A 23,156-nucleotide genomic window follows, 5' to 3' on the forward strand; every position below is an offset into this window, starting at 1 on the left:
ATTTGATATATCACCTACAGAAATCTACGTAGGTTTTGGAACCTCCTGATAGCGATTATAAATATGATTATGCTACAGCAAGAATTACATGGCCAAGAACACCGATCCTGGTGCTCAACTGACTGGCACTCCAACTCTTAAGAAATCAGAAGGTCCAAGGGCCTGAGATCGTAGGGAAGGGAAAAATGGACTCTAAACCATTACAGGATGGATAGCCTGAGAAAACTCAGTATGTACAAAAACAGGCTCATAGCTAGGAGAAGTGAACCATTCTGTTTATTTGCATTGAAATGTCTTATTCATGAAGTATCCTCTTGACTTTAGATGATCATAAGCCTTGAGCATGCCACAAATTAGCAGAATACACCATGGTCGTTACTTTTGTGGGGTGGGGGTGGGAGAGATAGGAGCGTAGTGGCAGATGCCCAACATCTTCAAAGAAAAACTCTGAGCTATTCTGGCATATGATGATGGCAATTTTGCCAGCATTCATGTAGAAGTCGACCAATTGTAAATAGGATTGGCAAGTAGCAATTATTGGAGGTTTCTTACAATGTTCATCATTTACAGTAGTTATTCCTGAATATAACTAACTGGCTACAAGTTATTTTCCCTCACTCTTCAGTGGTTATTTTACTGATAAGCACATAACCCTGAAGGATAGCATCATGAACAAAACATCTAAAATAAATCCTAATTTAAAAAACTATAAAAATCTTAAATAATTCATGATATATGCAAGTCACCACATAATAATTGCTTTCATAAACAAAATCTTACAAATTCAGTAAAAAAACAAACACAAAACAGCAGCATAAGATAAACAAATATGCAAAAAATTTAAACCACGATAATTAAGTTTATATTATACAGTTAATTACAGCAAAAAATGTACAATAGTTTTGTTGCTGTTTTTTAAACACTATTTAAAATTTAAATTACAGCACTTGAAATTAAAAAAATTACTACAAAATGAATTCTACATTTTAAAAAAATCGCTAAAAAATAAGACCACTGAATTGTTTTCAAAGTAGTTCTATCAACACCTAAACGACTCCCTACCCTCCCACTCCACCCTCTAATCCAAGTAGTCATCTACAACAGCCCAGAGGTCCAGATGATGCTTCTAGGCTGCTATCTGTATCAGAGGCCAACGTTGCATCTGTTGACACTGAAGACACATCATTGACAGACGACGACGATGATGGGTGCTGAGAGCCACTGATCACTGCTGCACCTGTGCTATGAGAAACAAAACAGCGTATCAGTTGCAGACAGAGTTGCAGACTGAGCTATTTACACTATAATTATCTCCAGTGGTAAATAATTTTTCTAGCAAGGAAAGAAATAAAAACGAATTTGCTATTCAAGACAAGAACTATAAGGCTAACTCGAGTCCTTCAGCAGTATCTATCAATCAATGCATGGCTTCTTGCTGTATGTGAAGCGAACACTCGCAAATATACGCAAATCTGTCTTTAACTTTTGTTAAAGAATCTCAAAAGCCTATATCACTCAAAATGTTAAAAAAGTTACTACACTATACACAATCACTATTTAAAATTATTTTTTACTTTATTTCATATACACAGCAGAATATACACAAACTTAACCATTTCTACACACACAATTTAGAGACAAAGATCTTGCTCTAGAGACAAAAGCCTTCCCCTAGAGACTTTACTATGAATTTGGACTTCTAGCTTCCCAAACTGTAAGAAAACAAATGACAGTTGTTAAAGCCATTCACTTATATTTCTACTATACTAGCATTAGATAACTAAGACATTTGGGGTCTTGGGAGCTGAATAAGTCAAGTATAAAAGCCACCTTAAAAGTATCTATCATTGTGGTGAGCTTAATATGTCATTTATAATTTTCCTTTGGCTCTTTGTAACTATCACAAGTATTACAGTTAAGTATATAGTTAGCTTATAATAAAATAAGTTATCTCCCTCAAATCAGCTTTCTTAGAGAATGAAAACTTTTTTTTTTTAAATCACTTTATTGGGGGTTTGTACAACTCTTATCACAATCCATCCATTGTGTCAAGCACACTTGTACATTTGTTGCCATCATCATTCTCAAAACAGTTCCTTTCTACTTGAGCCCTTGGTATCAACTTTTCCCCCTCCCTCCCTTGTGAACCCTTGATAATTTATAAATTATTTTTTTTTTCATGTCGTACACTGTCCAATGTCTCCCTTTATCCAGTTTTCCACTGTCCATCCCCCAGGGAGGCGGCTATATGTAGGTCCCTGTGATCGGTTCCCTCTTTCTCCCAACCTTCCCCTTCCCCTACTGGTACTGCTACTCTCACTATTGGTCCTGAGTGGTTTATCTGTCCTGGATTCCCTGTGTTACCAGCTCTTACCTGTACCAGTATACATCCTCTGGAGAATGAACAATTTCTAATGATAGTTTCAGTATTACTGCCTTTGCTCAACAAATCAAGAATACCAAAAATAGATGAATGCTGTCATCACACATACCAAATCATAGAAGGAAGCTTTTGCTTCATTGAAAGACAAGTATATTGAATTTTGAGTTTTTTCTTTAAAAATGAGAACAAAGATAATGAGATGAGAATGAGGTTTTCTGCTTCTGTCCTTTTAATAGACCGTTAATGTCACAGAAAAAGATGTGTATTTTATTAAGTTTCTAGTATATTAGCATAGTTTTTTGATATATTGATAGCCTAATAGCTAATTTAATTACTTAAGTAATTATGAAATTATAAATAATAGTGGCAGATATAAAAAGAACTTAGGCTTCAGTGACACTGAAGATTGAAATACAGTAAGGGCAATCTTAATCAAGTTTATATTGTAACCAACCTAAAGGAGAGGGCTGACCCCGTACTACTCCATTCTTGGTTCTCTCCTCCAAGTCCAAAACTTCCTTGTATATCAATTCTGAAAAACAGATGAATAAAAATCAATCTTTCAAAAACTGAGTCAATCTTTTAAGTTATATGTTTTAAGTTATAAAGTGTTAATACAGTGGCAGAGCATCACTCAAAGATTCAAATGTATCAACTGCTCCTTGATCCTCACCTCAACTGTGATCTATATTTAGAGAAACAAAAAATCTCTGCTGTAACTACTATGCCTAAAGGTTAAGGGTAGAAGTAGGGTTAGAAGCTTCATCTTTAAAAATCCTCCAGTACCTTGCACTACATCGTATCACTACTATTCTGTATTATAAATGCTTGTTACACACATGCATTATTAACTTCTGGATTTTTTTAAAAAAAATTTTATTGGGGGCTCTTACAGATATTATAACAGTCCATAAGTCAATTACATCAAGCAAACTTGTACATGTTGCCATCATTTTCCAAACATTATCTTTCTACTTGAACCCTTTGATATCAGCTCCCTTTTCCCTCCCTCCCCCATGCCCTTGTGAACCCTTAAAATTATATATTCATATCCTACACTGTCCCGTGTCCCTTCACCCACTCTTCTGTTATTTGTCCCTCTTGGGGGGTTTGGGGTTATGGTGGTTATACATCCATCATTGCTATCTGTTTTCCCTCCCCATCCCTCCCCAGGCCTCCCCGTACTCTCATGGAATCGCTACTCACTTTGCTATTTCTGAGGGGTTTATCTGTCCTGGATTCTGGGCGTCAATAGCTCTTATCTGTACCAATGTACACATTCCAGTATAGCCAGATTTGTGAGATAGAACTTGGGTCATGACAGTGGGGTAAGGAAGCATCAAAGGACTAAAGGAATGCTGTGTTTCATTGGTGTTATACTACACCGAGTGACAATACATACCTTCTGTGTGACACTTCTGTGAGGGAATGTCCAATTATCTACAGATGGGCTTTGGGTCTCCACTCTGACCCCCTCTCCTTCACATCGGTATTTTTTTTTATCTTCTGATACCTGATCCTGTCAACACCTCGTGATCCCACAGGCTGCTGTGCTTCTTCCATGTGCTAAATGGCCGCTTTTTTAACTTTAAGCCTTTTAGACACCAGACGCTTTATCTTCTAACAACCAGGTACCATCAGCTTTCTTCACGCTTACTTAAGCACCCATTTTGTCTTCAGCAATAGTGTAGGAAAGGTAAGTATCACACAGTGCTAGGTTATTTGAATAGTGTTCTTGTGTTGAGGGAAAACTTGAGCAGAGGCCCGAAGTCTGCCTGCTACCTTAATACTTTAACATATAAGTATATGTGCACAGACCAATATCCCCATAATTATATATTTGTTTATTGACATATGTACATGCCTATATTTATACCTCTTATGTATTCTGCCTCCTAGTTCTTTCCTCTATTTTTAAAATTTCCTTCCTGCCCCATTATCATGTTCACCCTTCATTTGGATCTCAGAAATTCCTCTCGTTACATTACATTTGACTAAACTCCACCAGGCATTTTACACCTTCCTCTGTATCGATTTTTGACCCCTTGTTGTTCCCTTGCCCCTGAATTTGTTGCTTCCCCACTCCCTTTCCCCCGCCTCCTCCCTTCCCATCTCTTCCCAGAACTTTGATCCTGTTGCTGTCTCCTTGACATTGTTTATCTTGCCAATTTCATATACAGACATACATATAAAAAATATTTTTTTAAAACTGTCTGTAAATAGCCCCAGTTCTGTCTGCTGACTTTTATGAATGTCTTCCAACCAGGTCTGATGACGTGCCAAATACTTCCCCCTGAGTTAGAAGTCTATTTTCTCGGGGACGTTGTGACCTTGCTCCCCTTGCCGCTCTGCTGTGCTCCCTTCATGATTTGACCTGGTCAGGGGTCAGGGTAGGGTTGGACCAGACACACTTCCCGCACTGTCTCCAGAGTTGTCCATAGTGCTATGGGCCTGTGAGGGGAGGCCGTGTCTTGTGTTGGGGCTGGCCCTACCGTCCTCTCTGTGCATTGGCTGCTCCAAGCAGGAATGTCGTCCTCGAGGCTTGGTGGGGCAGGTTAAGGTCCATTCTCTTTCTCGTTTGCTCCCTTGTGGTCAGGACAGGCTGGTCACTCTCCCCAGCCTTTATCTCCAGGGCTGTCCTCTGTAATACATCTTCTGGAGAGGGGGTCAACATTGCTCAGCTTGGAGCCAGCCCAGCACTCCTCTCTGTTAATGTACTGCTCCATGCCGGAATGATGCCCTTAAGGCTTAATGCACCAGAATGAGGTCTACTCTCTATCTCCCTTTCCAGTGGAAACATAAACAATACCCTTCCCATGGGTGGATTAGTGCCCTGATCCATATTGTCTTTATTTTTTCCCTATCCTTTTTAATTGGATACCATATGCATCCCTGGGTTGGGTTTGACCCCTGCCAGAGTGCCTGGACCTCTACCCGGGAATTATGCATTAAGTAACTTTCCTTTATGAGCATTGTGCTTTTTGAGCTTACCTCAGTGGACTCATATCATACTTATCCTTCCGTATTCGCTTAACATAACTTCCTCCAACTCTTCCCATGAGATGATATGTTTCATGTGTTCATCACTGCTTTTTTGAGAGGCATAGTACTCCATTGTGTGTATATACCAGAGTTTTTTCAATATTAATGGTTTCTATAAGCTTCTTAATTCCATCTCTAATCTGGGCTGGTACTCACTCATTTTGCAGGAGAGTTATTCATCCTTCAACTCTTTGTCCTTGTTTTCTTTCTTGTCCTTTTGTTAATTTCCAGCCTTATGGTCTAGTGGTCTGAGAGGGAAGTCTGAGTGACCTCTATGTGTTAGAATTTACAAAGGCTTGACTTATGTCCCAGCATGTGATCTATTTTTGAATATATGACATGTGAGCTTGATTGAAGTGAATGTGATTTTTTTTTTTTTTGCATTTGGGTGGAGAGCTCTAAAACTCTCTTATCAGGTCAAGTTGCCTAGTTGTAAAGTTTAGTTCTGTAGACTCCTTGTTAAGCTTCTTTCCTGGTGATCTATCTTTCTCAGAGAGCAGTGTATTAAAGTCACCTACAGTGTTGTCTGTGATGGCTTTTATCCTCTTTTGGAGAGTTTGGTTGATGAATTTTGAGTTTCTTGTTGGCCACATGTACATTTATGCTCACTGTCTCTTGCTCATATTGATCCCTTGAGCATTATATAGCGTCCCACCTTAACACTTAAGGCTTGCAACTTGAGATCAATTTTTTCAGAGTTTAGGATGGCAATCCCTGCTTTTTTTGAACTGTTATTAGCTTGGTATATTTTTCATCAGCCTTTAATTCTCAACCTATTTTTGTCGGCTAGCTTGAGATGTGTTTCTTGTAGAGAATAGATTGATGGGTTATGTTTTCTAAACCAGTATGCTAGTCTCTGACTTTTAATGGGTAAATTAAGACCACTGACATTCAGAGTTATTACATCCATCTGTGGAATCTTTGATGTCATTTCGTACCTTTTGTGTTGGGTGCTTTCCTACCTGCCTCTATCAGTGTGGTGTGTGTGTATAGGAGGGTTCATTCTTGCCTTCTTTTCACCATTGAGCCAATGTTATTTTGGGGGCTGTTTTCGGTGTGTTGACTTCTGGGTGGAGTTGTTCTATGTGGTGCTCTCCAATTTGTGTTCAGTAAATGTTAGGTGGGTTGACAAGAACTTTTTATAGAGCTGGGCTTCTCTTAACCTATTCTTTGAATTTTTTCTTGTCTAGGATGCCTTACTGCTCTCACTATTTTGATAGTCTGGTGGTGTAGAGGATTCTTGGATTTGCATTCTTCTTTCAACTTTTAGAGGATGTTACCCCACTCTCTTTTCTTCATGGTATCTTCTGTTAAGTCTGAGCATATTCTTAACAGATTACCTTTATAGGGGACAGCATTTCCCCTCTGCCTACTCTTATAATTTTCTTTTTCCTCAATGTTGGATAATTTAACTATTACATGCCTTGGAAAATTCTTCGTGGGGTTCAGTCTAGTTGGTATCCTCTGGTTTCCTGAATGGTTGTCAAATCCTCATTCATTAATTTGGGAAGTTTTCTTCCAGGAATTCCCTCGCTATTTTTGCAGTTGACTTACTCATTGTGTCTTGTTCTGGTAATCCAATTATTCTAATGTTGTTCCTCTTCATAACCTGGACAGGTATGTAGTGGAGCCATGGAGCCATGGGCGGGCTGGTGGGGGCATCATGAGGCCAAGGACCGAAAGCTGGTGGGCTCTCACAGCAGCAGCACAGGTAAGTGTCCAATGCTGAGTGGGGCTCAGGCATGGGCGTGTGAGGCCTGGGGGGGGGGGGAGCAGCATAGAGGGGTCCACCCACGGCTGGAGGCACCATGACTGGCAGCGGAGAAGCCCTAGCCACTGCTACTAGTTCTGCGGGTGGACAGTGAGAGGGTACCAGCCTGGCAGCAGGAGCCATCACATAGTGAAAAGGAGTCTGGTCATGCTGGGGGTGCCATAGATGGATAGCTTTAGGGTGCTGGGTACAGCAGGAAAAGCCATGCATGGATGGTGGATGGCGGCCTGAGGTGGTGGGAATAGCCATGCATAGACAGCAGGAAGGCACTGGGCACAACGAGGAAGGCTGGTGGGTGCTGCCCATGGTGGGATTTGCAGCATCGCAGGGTGGGGTAGTCCTTGCACCAGACTGCAGGACTCTGGGGCTCCACAGCAGGTATGGGTGAAGGTTGATTCCTGGTTTAGAGAAGAGCTCTGGATTGTTGTGGAGATTAACTATCAGACTGGGCTTCCTGATCTCCAGATTCACTGATCTCCATGGAAGTCCCAAGGTGAGCTGCTTACATTGGTGCCATTCTGCACGAAGTCCTCAACTTCTGGGACTTAAAGATGTTAAAAACAAAAACAAAAAAACTCAATGGCACCCAACAAGGTCTTAAGCGACTGTATTAGTGCTTGGTGGACGACAGATATCTGTCAAAATATTTAAATCAGAGTATGTGAAAGCTTAATCAAATGCTGTTGTTAAAAGACAATGAGTCAGTTCCGACCCATATCAATCCTAGGCACAGCAGAACAAGAGTGCCTGGACTTTCACCAGCCTCACAACTGTTCCTATGCCTGAGCCCTTTGATGCAGCCACTGTGTCCATCCAGCTTGAGGGCTTTCCTGCTTTTTGTTCTTCCGTGACTTTCACAAGCATTATATCCTTCTCCAGAGAATGGTCTCTCCTGATAATGTCTGCAGGAGGTGAGACAATGGCCCGCATCCTTGCCTCTCAGGAGCACTCTGGTTGTACTTCTTCCAAGAAAGATTTGCTTATCCTTTGGCAGCCCATGCTACTTTCAATATTCTTCATTAGCACCATAATTAAAACACAATGATTCTACTTTAGTCCTCCTTTTTCAATATCCAATTTTCACATGAATATGAGGCAAGTGAACATACCGTGACTTGGGTCAGGAACATCTTAGTTCACAGTAACATCCTGCTTTCCAATACTGGAAAGAAGTTGCGCAGATTTACCCAATGCAGTATCTCGACTCCCGCTTCCATGAATATTGGTTCTGGATCCGAGTAAGACAAAATCCTTGAGACCTCAACATTTTCTCATTTATCTACGTTACTTATTGGTCCAGTTCTGAGGATTTTGGTAGTCTTTACATTAAGTTGGAATCCATACTGAAGGCTACAATCCTTGACTTTCATCAGCAAGTGCTTCAAGTCCACCTTACTTTCAGCAAGCAATTCTGAGTCATCTGCATATCACAGATTGTTTATAAGCCTTCGTCCAATACTGATGCTGCACTGTTCTTTATATAATTACGCTTCTCTGATTATTTGCTCGGCAAAGAGATGATACAAACCTGATGCACACCATTCCTGATTTTATTTTTTATTATTTTATGTTCAAAGATCATTTTATTGAGGGCTCTTAAAACAATCCACACATCAATTTTATCAAGCATATTTATACAAGTGTTGCCATCATTATTTTTTAAACATTTACTTTCTATTTAAGCCCTTGGTATCAGCCCCACCCACCGACCCCTTGATAAATTCTAAATTATTATTTTCATATCTTACACTGACCACAGTCTCCCCCCACGGTTTCTGTTGTTCACCCCCCTGGGTGTGTGTGAGATTGTGTTGATAATTGAAATAGGTTCCCCCTTCCACCCCTATGCTCCCCACATTCCCCCTACTCTCCTGGTATAGCTACTCCCATTTCTGCTCCTGAGAGGTCTATCTGACCTGGATTCCATGTGTCGTTAGCTCTTATCTGTTCCTGTGTACATGCTCCGGTCTACCCTGCAGTGAAAGGCTGGACTGGGGTAATGATAGTGGGGGGTGAGGAAGCTTCAAGGAATCAGAGGAATATTGTGTTTCATTGGTGATATACCGCACCCTGGTTGACTCATTCCTTACTTGTGACCCTTCTGTGAGGGGTTGTCCTATAGTCTACAGATGAGTTTGGGGTCTCAGCTCCGACCCCTCTCATTCTCAACAATGTATTTTGTTTGTTTTGGGTCTCCTGATGTCTGTTACCCAGTCCCAATGACACCTCATGATCACACAAGCTGGTGTGCTTCTTCCATGTGGGCTTGTTGCTTCTGAGCTATTGGCCACTTCAAGCCTTTAAGACCCCAAATCCTATATCTTTTGATAGCCAGGCACCATCATCTTTCTTCACCACACTTGCTGTACACCTATTTTGTCTTCAGCGGGAGGGTAAGCATCACTCACAAAGCATTCTTACGTTGAGGCAGGGTTTGAGTAGAGGCTCAAAGTCTGTCCACTACCTCAATGTACTGCCATATAAATATAAATCATACTTGTTCTGTTCACACAACTGCCTGTTGATTTTCTGCAGTACAAGTTCTGCAGGAGCACATGAAGTTTTCTGGAACTCCCATTTATTTGAAACTTAATCATAGTTTGTTATGCTCCACAGTCGAATGCCTTGGCATTATCAACAAAGTTCAAGTCAACAACCTTATGGTATTCTTTCCAGATATCAGCAATGATATCCCCAGAAGAGGACCTGTGGCCCTTTTCTGAATCCAGCCAGAATCTCTAGCATCTACCTTTCAATATACTTCTGCAACAGTTGTTGGATGATCTTCAGTAAAATTTTACTTACATGTGTGTCAGTGATATTTTTATATAGTGTGAGCATTCTATTGGGTTACCTTTCTTTGAAATGGATACAAATATGAATTTCTTCCAGTCAGTTGGCCAAATGTGGGAAGACCCAAATTTCCTAGCATAGATGAGTGAGTTCTTCCAGTGCTCTATCAGCTTGATGAAATATTCAAATGGCATTCCATTAATTCCTGGAGCTTTGTTTTGGGCTAACACTTTCAGTGCAGCTTAAACTTCTACCTTCAGTACCATTGGTTGTTGCTCATACATTACCTCTTGAAATGGTGGACTCTTAACTAGCTGGTACAGTGACTGTGCTAGTTTCATCTTCCTTTGATGTTTCTTGCATCACTCAATATTTTGCCCAAAGAATCTTACAATATTTCAACTTGAATCTTGAATTTTTCTTTAGATCGATCTTATAAGATATGTTTGTTCTTCCTTTTTAGCTTTCTAACTCTAGGTCTTTGCACATTTATTATATTTTAACTTGTCTTCGCAAGCTGCCTTCTGAAATGATCTATTCAGCTTTTTAACTTCATTTATTTTTTTCTGTTTGCTTTACCTACTCTATGATTAAGAGCACATTTTCGAGTATCTCTGATATTCATGCAGGTTTTTTCTCTTTTCTTTTTAATGACCTTTTGCTTTTGAATCAAATAGAATTTTTTTTTTCTTACAAGAACTATGTAACAATGACATTTGATCATTATAAAAAAAAATCCGTACTTAAGCATGACACCCAATTCAGTATTTTCTAAACAGCAAAATCATCAAAGGCTTTAGGTAAATGTGAAAGAAAAGAAATGCAATGCAGTTACAGATTTGAAACTTTTATCAGCGATAAACATCTGAGTATGTAAATTGATATCTACTCTCTAAAACATAGATATTCTTATTAAGATTTTTAACAGCTTAAAGGAACTTATAGACTAGTGAGTATACTGCTAATTCTCCTGGTGGCTATTGGATTATGTTGCTGTTCTTTTTCTATTGTTCGATACACTCCAGTAAGGTAATTTTCATGTGTGTGCCTTGCTATATAGATTGCCCCTCTGAGTATTGCTTTTGTAGTGTGTTGTATTTTCATTATTTGCTTCAAGAAACTTATTAATCTAATTCTTTTATTTATTCGATTACTCAGGAGTTTAAAAGTATAACAGTAATCAATTCCTATGTTTTTGGCTTTTCCTTATTGATTTCTAATTTTAAAGACCTGAGAAAAATAACTTAATTTTTGTTTGTTTGTTTGCTTATGTGGCTCACTTCGTGGCCTAACTATGGTTTATTCTGGAGAATACTCCATGTGAGCTAGAGAAAAATACCCACTGTACTTACGCTAGGTACTTTCTGTATTTGTCTCAAGTCAAATTGATAGATTTTGTTATTTGGTCTTTCTGTGTATTTGTTGCTTCTTTATAGTTGTTTATTGAGAGTGGTGAACTAAAGTACCCTACTATTATTATGGAGTTGCCTGTTTTTCACTTTAATTTGTTGAGAGATTAACTTGAGATGCATTGTTATTATGGTTTTATTTTATTGTTTAATTGACACTTCAATTATAATGTTCTTCTTTGCTCCCCATGCAGGATTTTGCCTTAAATTTTATTTCATCAGCAATTAATATTGCCACAACTGTTCTTTTCTGTTTGCTATTAGCATAATGTGTTTTTTTCTATCATTGGATTAATCTTTTTTTTTTTTCAATTTGTGTTTCAGGTGTATCTTTTGTAGACAAAATATTGATGGATCCTGTTTTGTTATCCATCCTACTATACTCTGCCTATAGGCTGGGGCATTTAATCTGTTTATATTCAGTGAAATAATTGAGAGGTATGAACTGACTGCTTCTCACTTTACTGTGTGGATTTTTGTGGTGCTGTTGGCTTCTTTATTTTCTATGTTGAATTAATTTTGCTTCTGAGTTTCTTTTGTCATTTTTTTCCTGGCTGTTATTTTAGTACAAGGTCTTTATGGTTTTCCTTTTATATCATTTACTTTTTTGAAGTTACCTTATAATTTATTAATTTCTTGCCAAGTTTAAAAGTCAAATCTGTTCTACCTTAAAATCTACTTGATTTCCTTTCCATTTGGAAGCTCTATTTCTACACCATTTCTTCTAGTGATTTTATAATTGTCTTCAGCATAAATTGGTATCTCTGGTCTTAGCTTTCAGTCGGGTATGTTTGTTTTACTATGTATATTTCTATAGTTGGGTTAACTTCTGGATAGTATTATGTATTTTAACCTAATGTTGTTGTCTGCTGCTGTTGATATGCTGTGCAAAGAATCCTCTCAATATTTTTTAAAATTTTCTATAAGAATGTTGTTTTTACATAAAGCAATCCTGTAGTTTGTGTTTACCTGGAAATGCACTTATTCCACCCTTATATTTGAGATATAAATGGTTGAGATTATGATTCCTGCTTGGCAATTTTATTTCCTTTCAGAATTTAATATACATCCTATTGCACTCTTTTGTTTGTTTATTTTTCCTATTGCATTCTTGCTTGCATGGTTTCTGCTGCAAAATTAGAGCTTAGTCTTATTCGTTCCTCTTTGTGGGTACCTTTGTTTTTCCCAAACTACTCTCAGGATTCTTTCCTTGTTTTTTTTTAATCAGGAACTGATTGTGGTATAACTTGGTGATTTATTTCTGAGATCCATCTTGTTTTGTTGATTCAGATTCTTGGATACATATTTTCTTACCTGTCATGGTATTAGGAAAGTTTTTTTCCAACAATTCTTAAACTTTTTCTTTTTTCTTCCAATTCTTAATTCCTATTGCATATCCTCTTGATACTGTTCTACATTCTTAAGCTTCTTCAAAATTATTTGTTCTTTTTTCCTTAAAATTTTTTTTCACCTTGCAGAGTAGTATTGAGAGATTTTTCTTCAAGCTTACTAATTTGGCTTTGCCAAATTCAATTCCACTACATTACTCTCTTAATGCATTACATAGTTTTGAAATCTTAGTAATAACCTTCTGAATTTCTATTTGTAATTAGTTAATTAATGTTTAAAAGTTTATGGCATGTAATTCACATATCCAATTCAATCGTATTAAGAATTGTACAATCCCCACCACAATTAACTTTAGAACATTTTTTTCCTTGTACTTGTTATTAGCCCTCTATTTTCCTAAACCTCCCCTGCCATTACCCCCAGAAACCATTAATCCAGTAACTGTCTCTACAGATTTACCTATCCTGGATTTTATATACAGAAAAACATACAAGCCCTACTCCTATAAAACCAGGACTAATAACAATGTTAAAATAGTAAAAAACCTCTATAAAAAATACAGCAGAAAAAATATTAAAAACTGAAACAAAGTTAAAATAGGTCAAACCTAACTACATCGATAATAATCCACTTTCCAATGCACTCTGTATGATAGCAACAGCTATTCGCATTCCTGGTCTGTGGTCAGATTATATTCGCTGAGGCTTAATCCATGTATATTTGTCCTTCAATTTTTTTTACAACTCAAACATTAAAATGGTTAAAAGGGAGATTAAATGAAACATTACATTTTATCCTAACTATACAACTCTAACATAAAACAATAATGATACCTCTAAAATAAACCAGACACATATAAACCATAGACATGAATGGACCTTGGCCTTGTACTTATTCTAACCTAAATATAAGGATAGTTCATTCTTATGTATAGCCTTGCTAGAACTTGCTCTCCTGAAGAGATCATGGGAGGTATGGGTAATATAGCAATGTATAGAAGAAAATAGATGTGCCCAGCTATTAGAAAGAATAGCATCTGGGGTAGTAAAGGCTTGTTTTCAGACAAGCAGCCATCTAAGTGAGTCATCAACTAAGCCCACATGGAGGAAGCAGACTAGCTTATGTGATCCAATGAATGTAAATAATAAAATCCAAATCTTAAGAAGGGAACAGTATGAGCTTAAATTGTGAATACCTGGTTTGCAGAAGGTTACAGATGGCACTGAAAGCCCAAAATCCATATGCAAGGTCCTTATGTGAATTAAGCCAGTGGTGAATCTCCCCTGACCGTAGTTGAGGGGTGGGAATAACCTTGTTATTTGAGAACACTGTACTTGCTATTTTTAAATAGTGTCTAATATTATTTTGTCAAAGTTTGTTCTTGGATTGCCTTCCTGAATTCTTATAAATTTTGTTTTCCCTTATTTAGCTATATCTTTTTTAATCTTTCCTTCAATCCGTTGAAAATAGATAAGTGCCATTCTTCTGAATTCCTTATATCATAGCTCCAATGCCTTTGTATCTTAAGAAAGATCGTTTGACTTGTTCAGTCACTTGTTTGAGTCACTGTTGTCTTTCTTGGTGTGAACTGAAATTGTCTGTTCAGTTCAGCTCACTAAGGCCTATATATACTATTGATCTTTATGTATTTCACTTATTGAAAATTTAGTTTGCCTAGTTTCAAAATTCTCACATTCCATGTTCCACTTATTAATAGATGTTTGTAACTGTTTCTTTTCATTTTGAGTTGTGTCCCATCAGTAAAAGAAAGTTCTGAAAGCTTTGCTCAATCCATATCATTTAGGATATGAAGGTTGACTCTACTGAAGAGGCAGTTCTGCCCCAGTCATATTTTTAGAGCCTTCCAACCTGAGAGGCTCATCATCCAGCACTATATTAGACAACATTTTGTTGCTACTCATAAGGTTTTCAATGCCTAATCCCTTAGGACTGGACTGTCTTTACCTTCTTTCTTATTTGTTCTTAACCTGGAAGATCCTCTGAAATCTGTTCACCATGGGTAACATTAATGGTATTTAAATACTCATGGTATAGCTGGCAGCATCATAGCAACCCACAACCATTGGCTATATAAAGACATTAGGTTAAACCTTCAATAATCAACCTTGGAACCAACCATCAATTGCTCATGTAAATTCAGTATGAAGATGAAGAAAATTAAAAGAAGTTCATGAAATAAAAGTTTGACTTTGAGTATATCCCAACTGAACTTAGAGATCACCTCAAGAACAGATATGATGCACTGTTGACAATGACAAGACATTGACAATAGCAATGACACTAATGACAAGACATAAGGAGTTACTGGATGGCATAAGGAACATCATCCATGAAGAAAGCAAACTGTAATTTAAAAGTCAAGAAAGGAAAGCCCAAAGTGAATGTCAAAGAGAAGTTGCAAGGGAAACTGAAATGGAAAAAAAAACCCGCACACAAAATGATGAAATAAAAGAATCGAACAGAAAATTTCAAAGGGCAGCTTAAAAAAGACAAAGTAAATTTTTATAATGAAATGTGCAGACCTGGAGTTAGAACAACAAAAGGAAGAACACTCTCAGCATATCTCAAGAAAGAGAGGAAGCCTCAAAAGATGTAATGCACACACTCATGGCATCAAAAGGGACCCCGGTGGTGCTGTCGGGTAAGCACTGGACTGCTAACAAGATTGGAGGTTTAAAACCACCAGCCACTCTGCAGGACAAAGATGAGACTATCTGTTGCCCTATTTACAAAGTCTCAGAATCCCTGTATAGGGTTACTATGAGTCAGAATTGATTTCATGATAATAGGTTTAGTTTGGTTTTCAGTTGGTACCATAAAGAATTATTTTTTGATGGAAACTATACAAGAGGTAGTATATGATCAAGAACAAATGGTACTGAAGGAAGAAGTTCAATCTGTGCTGAAGTCATTAGTAAAAAACAAAGCCCCAAGAATTTATGGAACAGCAACTGAAATGTTTTAACAAGCTAAAGAAGCCACGGAGCACTCACTAGTCTATGCAAAAAAAAAAAAAATTGGAAGACAGCTACTTGACCAAACAAATAGAAGAAATCCATATTTGTGCCTATTCAAAATAAATAACACTACTCATCACATACAAGCAAAATTTTGTTGAAAATGTTTTTAAAATAGCTGCAGCAGTACATTGACAGAGAGTGACCAGAAATCCATGTGGGATACATGTGTTAGGTTGGGTTACCTAGAGAAACAAATCCAGTGATATGCATATAGTATAAGAAAGAACTTTATACCAAGAATTATCTACCAAGAAATCATCCCAGCCCAGTCCAACTCAAGTTAGATAAACCCAATGCTAATCCTTAAGTCCCTCTTGAGACTCACGTAACCACATGCCAGTGATGCAGAATGATGAATTGGGAAGCAGAAAAATCTCAGGCTGGTGGTGGACCCAGGATTGATGGGAAGGTGGCAGGGCTCTAGGTGGGTCTCAGGGCTGAGTGGTCCACATGGAGCCACCTCTGGAACCAAACAGTCTCAGTGAAATAACAAAGAGGCAGTTCCCAGAAACCTTTAGGCTCATACAAAAAGCCACACATTCAAGGTGTGGCTATCAAGATACCACTTGACTTATGGGCTTGACTTTACCCCTAGCTGTGAGTGTCTAGTTGACATAAAATCAACCAACTATCACAATGCAGAAAAGGATGTGGCATGTCAGATGGATCTTGGCGGAAAGCAGAGAATACCAAAAAGATGTTTATTTTCATTTTAATGATTGTTCAAAGGCATTTGACTCTAACACTGAAAATGGGAATTCTACAACACACCTCATTATGGTAATGTAGAACCTGTACACAGACCAAGAAGCAGTCATTCAAATATAACAAAGAAATGCTACATAATTTACAATGAAGAAAGGTGTGTGTCAGGCTTGTATCCTTTCACCACATTTATTCATTAGGAATGCTGAGCAAATAATCTGACAAGCTGGACTATATGAAGAAGTCAGCATCAGGATTGGAGGAAGACTTATTAACAATATCTGCAATATGCAGATGATACAACCTTGCTAGCTGAGAACCAAAAAGGACTAGAAACACTTGATGATGAAGATCAAAAACTGCAGCATTCAGTATGAACTGAAACTCAATATAAAAACAAAACAAAAATCTGCATAACTGAGTCAATAAAGAACATCCAGATAAACAGACAAAATTGAAGTAGTCAAGGCTTTTATTTACTTGCACTACAATCAGTGGTCATAGAAATCAATTAAGTTAAATGCTATTGATTGGGCTTCTCATAATTTTCATTTTGATCTTGTTTTTGTGCTTATTAAATCTTCAGATCTTTCTTTTTATGATATTCCATAACTTTATTTTAGATTATTCTGAAATTTATTATCCTTCTCAAGTTTAAAGCAGTATATTCCATCTTGACATTGTCTTGATTTTTTGAAGTTCTGTAAATACTATTCTCACTCTGTTTCTATATTTTGTCTTGTAGGTTTATTTTACGTTTGATACTTCTATATCTGGGCTGGTTTGGGAGTGATATTTTCATGTGTGTTAATTTCACGTTGTTACTGGTTGTTCAAACAACTTCCTTTAGTAACTTTTTTTTTTTTTTTTTCTCAAACTGGTTTCAGGATTCTTTCTGTTTTAGTTTTGGAAGTTTGATTAGGGTCAAGTGATTTGCTCAAAATTACATGATTACAAATATGGTCAAAACAATAAATGACTGTCAAAGAAACTTGGTAGTAAATACGATCTAAAACTGACCTGATCCAAATGTTTCAGAGGTTCTTTTAAAGAGCTATTTTGGCACTTCCTTGGCTATGAAAATATTAATATTCAAATACATTCAAAAAATAACTCAGTTAGTGGGGGTGGAGAAAAGTGGCTATTCCCATATAATACTAATAGAATATAAATGGCTACAATTTATTATATTTGGATAACAATTTGGAAGTAACCTTTGGCATAGCAGTTTTCTTCTAGGATTATAGACATGTTCTAACAAGTGTACAAGAACAGTATGGGGTTGTTTGTAACAAAAATAGCCTAGATGCAACTTTAAACTTTTAAAGGAGCAGAAAGTAGAAATTGTGATAAATCCATGCAGAAGAATATTCTAATTCAACTCACTGAGACTGAAACTCTTTATGGGAGTTGAAATCCTCATCTTTTTCCTACTGTGGTTTTGAACTGCTGACTGCATGATTAGCAATCAAATGAGTAACCACTACATCACAAGGGATCTAGCCACATATTAAGGCAAAAGTGTTGATACTTGAACTTTCAACAATATGGGATTGTGTTGGTCCACTTACATGAAAGATTTTTTAAATGTTGTTTGATGCTAATTATCTCTATGTGAGTAGTTCATCTCTCTGGTAAACTGTGTATTTCACTAAAAAAGTGATCTCACAATTCTTGAGTATTACTATAAACCTTGAATAACACCATAGAAGCCATGATGCCACTGGTGATGTTAGAAGTGGTCCCAAGGAGCAAAATCATGACATTACAAGAAAGAGTTGAACAACATGATATGTACTACAGACTGAGTTCTGTAGCTGTTGTCTACCATTACAAGATCAATGGATCCAGCATAAAGACCACTGCAAAAAAAGAAGAAGAACAGGGAATTCACCAAGCCACCATTGCCAAAACCTTGAACTTTTCTGGGGATGCAGGGTATAATACACTCACCATGCAATGTGTTTCAATTGCTGTTAATGCTATCAGTAAGTCAAATGTAACTTGTTACATTTTTGAGATCAACATTTATACATGTATTTTGACTACATGGGGCTTGAATGTTTAACTCTCCCATTGTTCAAAGGTTAATAGTCGATATTGAGAGAGTAATCTCCAAGGCACATTACTTTATCAACAAAACAAATGTGGAAAGTCGAATACCTTTTGTAGTCAAAAAGTACTGGATCACAGAGGAGGGAAATGGTAAACACACACATTTGTGATTTAAGTGAGGAAAAATAAGAAACTTTGAGAGGATCTGTCTCTAAGGTTGGGAAATTAGGAAAGTATGTTAAAAAATATTCATAAAACATACTTAACGTCCTTCATATGGAGAATAAATCAGCATAAAAAGCAGGACGTTCTTTCAATGATATGACTATAAACATTACCTTTCCACTCTTCTATTGTGTGTTCTCTTTCATCTAATTGCTTGTCAGGGATCTTTGGTGGTGGCTAAAAAACATGAGACAACAACTAAGTCAGTTTACTCTTCTAACCACTAAGCATCTATTCCTCAAACAGATTATTTGTAACATGCATCATCACAACAAGAGTGATCAATCCTCTTATGTGGAAGAAGAGATCTAGAAGACTCATTCTGTTTAGAGAAAAAAAGTTGTTTAGTAATCTATTTCTTTACTTCCAGATTTTGGGATGGTCATATCTTATTTATAGCACAGAAATGGTAGACCCTCAGGCAAGGAACACATGGGAAGCAATTTTATTATCTCTCCCAGGGACTTGGAGTCCCTGAGTGATGGAAGTCATTAATGCTCTTGGGTACTAAAAGATAATGTGAGTCCGCCCAGAGACACCTTAAGAAAGTCCTAACTAGCAGTCTACTGAAAAAAATCAGCCACTGAAAATCGTATGGCTTTTCACAGTTCTACTCTGACATGTATGAGTTGGCATGAGTCAGAATTGATTCAATGGTAACTGGTGACAGTGGTGGAAGAAGGGGCTTAAATATGCTCAATAGATTAAACCCCAAACCAAACCTCCTGCCATTGTATGACTCCCAGTGCCCCAACATAGGGCTTCTGAGGCTATAAATCTTTACCAGAGCAGATACCCTCATATTTCTCCTGTGGAGCGACTGGTGGGTTTGAACTAGTGACCTTGCAGTTAGTATTCTAATACCAAACAGTGCCACCAGGGATCCTGCTCTCATTAACTAAAGTATTATTTATGCAAAACAATCATCATTTACCTCTATTTTTATTTAAAATTAAAAGGTCTCCTCCAAACCCCATTTTAACTCTAGCCTTCAGAATGCAACATAATCCTCAAACATTAGAAAAAAAGAAAAAGAACTTACAGCTTCTGCTTCAGAAGGGTCATACCACACATTGATGTATGGGTGCTGGAGAGCTTCATCTACAGAGATCCTTTTAGATGCATCTATTACCAGCATTTTGGATAACAAATCTCTTGCCTGACTGGCTGTAAAAACAATGATGTTAATGTACATATGTTTGTAAAGGTTTTCAAATTTTAGAAACTTGAAACTATATTTTTAAAATACGTGTTTTAAAAAGAAGAGCCCTTACTTCAAAATCAGATCAAATATATGATTAAAATTTATAAAATTAAGAGTTAATAACTAAAACCTCCCCTTATCCTATTATCCAATTAAAATTATCCCATAAAATTTGAATACACACACATATATATAATTACATTAAATGAATATATAAAAGTACCTTTGAGTTTGTTGTGTTCAGAATCAGCTGGGAAAAGCACATCGGGGAAGAGCTTCTCAAAGCTATATCCGGCATACTTAGGTCTGTTTTCAACATAAGTCCTTACTGTTGGTTGAAGTTTCTTCATGAATTCAGGACATGGTGTTCCAAGCTGTTCAATGACTTTATTCCATTGATCAATATCTAATATTAAGTTGCTAAGAAGAATACTCTGTATCTAATGTTCAACACATTAATCATAACTATATTAACATAAAAAATTATTCTTAAAAAGTCCTAAGAATGAATGTGGCAGTTATAAGACTAACCTTATTCTCTAAACTTATGACTTTTGTGGATGTGGAGGGGACAATGCCTTTTAATAGTGGTTATACTATAAAAATTGAAGCATTTTAGTTTCATAAATTTTATCTGGCTCAAAGAATAATTCAAATTACCACATACAAAAACATTCAAAGCAAATGGTACATAATTCTACAAGACAAAATTTGCTTTTTCATCCAGGTCATCAGAAAATGCAAATGCACTGCCTAGAGAATGAGAAATATTTTCATAAGCGGTTTTGACTTTGAGTTTTCTACACTAATAGAAAATATACATCTCACTACCACTGAGTTAACACCAACTCATAGTGACCTTATAGAACAGGGTAGAACTGCCCCTGTGGGCAGTTTCAAAGACTGCAACTGTTTACAGGAGTGGAAAGCCCTGTCTTTCTTCGAGGAGTGGTTTGTGGTTTTGAACTGCTGATCCTGTGGGTAGAATGCCACCAGGGCTCCTTTTAGAAAATACACAGTAAGAATAAAAAGGATCACTATAAAAAAGTGACATATTTTGTGCAAGTCTTTATTTTGCTTGCAGTAACTTTAAAAAATTTAAATTAGAAAGAAAAGCTCTGAGGTGTCTCAAGAAGATTAGTGATTTACTACATTGTAAAGATTAAGCTTCCTTGATCTCCTTTCTCCACAAGTTTTACATTTTAGGACCCTGAAGAATAGGACCTACAATTATCTTACTATAACCTAGAGAATACAGCTTTTCAATTCTTCTCCCCAAACAATTCTAAAGCATTACTAGTTACTAGTTGCTAACACATGACAGACCACTATTAACATAACCAGTAAAAGTAGTCAGAAGAATAAAAGCACAAACCCAAATGAAACAATCACCATGTAAAACAATTGCTGCTCTGCTCAAATTCTCCAATGAAAGGTCAATGTTATGCTGAATGAGAGGCGAAAGACAAAAGCAAATAGAACATAAACAAAGGACAGGGGAGAGGCAAAACAACAGGATGAGCAAAAGCAACAATTCCAACATTCTCATCAAATCTAAGAACTCCGTGACTTACTCAGCTTTATAATTAGAAATTCTAAATGCAAGCCATGATTTAGGCTAAATAAATTAATTCAAAGGCCAGTAAGTAAGGAGATGATAATACTTGGGGAGTTTTCAGAATTAACAGATGAAACAATAAAGGAGGGAAGGAAAGTCTATGTCAAATAATAGGTGGTATTTTGGAAGAGTAATTTAACATTACTTCATTATTTATTAGGGAGAGACAAAATGCATTATACCTGACCAAGCTGAAGTGCTGTTATATATATTTTGACCTTTAAAAACTACATTTTAGGCCAAAGATAAGGATACGATCTGTACCTGGGAACAAAACACCACCTTTGATCATTTCTCCCATGATGCACCCAACTGACCAAATGTCAACTGAAAACAAAATGCAATGACATTAAAATAAAGATTTTGGTTAAAAAAAAATTTTAATATATAAACATTAAAATAAAAGAAACCCACAAACGCCATGTACAGTTTAAAATGATAAAAAGCAGAAAGCAATAAAAATGAGTGACAGTGAATGGGCTCTGACTACCAGCAGAGACTGTATGTCCTGCTGCCAGGTGCAGCCTAAAGGTATTTCAGCTTCTCCACCAAATAATTTTTTTAACTGTAACAGCCACAAACTTTATGTCTGTTCAAATACAACAAATGTACAAATGTGTCATATTAATTTTCCTTAGAAAAAAAATAAACTTCATCACCTAACTAAACTGCTGCAGCAGCATAAGGATACAGTCCCTTCCTGGAAAGAGGATTTTGTGGCAAACCATTTCTCCCATAATGCACCCCACAGACCATAAATCCACTATATGTTTGCAGCACAAAAGAAGAAAAAGCAAAGCAAAAGGTCACTTAAAAATCAAAGAAGCATAATATGACTGCATTATATAACGATTGCAAAAACATTACAGAAAGAAAGTGATTTTAATTTTAGCTAATGAAATAATTTGAAACAAAATATTTTCCCAAAAGGCTTTGATTCACAAAAGAAAAAAGTGTGGTCTTTTAAAATATGTGTCTAGTTTTAAAGTAAGAGCTATGCACAGAAATTACATTATTTTTTAAAATCCTATGGATTTTGTATCTATAAATTTATTAACAGAATATAGAACAGAACCAGATATGAACATTGTAAATAAGGCTTAAGGTGTACAGTGAATACCAAGCTTGTAGAAATAATTTTTCTATTATTCTTAAGTTCAACTGTGCAGTACACTCTTTCTTTAAGTAAAACAAAAGAATAAAGCATGAGAAGAAATGTTAGCATATTAAAATATTAAACACAGATGGATTTCTATGGAAAAAATCATAGTAAACAGTTAATCTACAGCTCTTCAAAAATTTCAAACTGCATTTAATAAATGTATGTAGTTGAGATATAATGGTTATTGTGAATTAAAAGTCAAATTATATTCTTGGCAAAAGCATACTATATTTACCTATACTACCTCGAAAGGAATAAGCATATAGAGAATGAACAACTAATCCAATTAAGAGAAGTTCATTTCCTAACTTACCTAAAGTATTGCAAACCCATAAAAAAGAAGTTACTTTTGGTGGGAGACAGTATGAAAATTCCCACAGGTTAATTACCTAGTAAGC

The 23,156-nt window shown here is 36.6% G+C and overlaps 1 protein-coding gene across 4 annotated transcripts in view; it reads right to left on the minus strand.

Annotated features, from left to right (window-relative positions):
* Window positions 1-254: 254 nt before the first annotated feature.
* MAPK8 (mitogen-activated protein kinase 8) overlaps window positions 255-23,156 on the minus strand; it is an 84,572-nt gene continuing 61,670 nt past the window's right edge. The window contains exons 8-14 of one of the 4 annotated variants that reach the window (XM_045290248.1): window positions 22,261-22,359; window positions 21,852-21,923; window positions 20,202-20,384; window positions 19,817-19,941; window positions 18,888-18,951; window positions 2,838-2,915; window positions 255-1,237 (exon numbers count right to left, since the gene is read on the minus strand). In XM_045290248.1, the coding sequence (XP_045146183.1) occupies window positions 1,092-1,237; window positions 2,838-2,915; window positions 18,888-18,951; window positions 19,817-19,941; window positions 20,202-20,384; window positions 21,852-21,923; window positions 22,261-22,359 (767 nt within the window). In that variant the 3' untranslated portion in view covers window positions 255-1,091. Of the gene's footprint in view, window positions 1,243-2,837; window positions 2,916-18,887; window positions 18,952-19,816; window positions 19,942-20,201; window positions 20,385-21,851; window positions 21,924-22,260; window positions 22,360-23,156 lie in introns of all 4 variants that reach the window. The other 3 variants (XM_004716761.2, XM_004716762.3, XM_004716764.3) reach the window with 3 other exon arrangements.

The sequence above is a fragment of the Echinops telfairi genome, unplaced genomic scaffold, assembly GCF_000313985.2.
Source record: "Echinops telfairi isolate 266 unplaced genomic scaffold, ASM31398v2 ScPeMD7_35;HRSCAF=133_0, whole genome shotgun sequence".
NCBI lineage: Eukaryota > Metazoa > Chordata > Mammalia > Afrosoricida > Tenrecidae > Echinops > Echinops telfairi.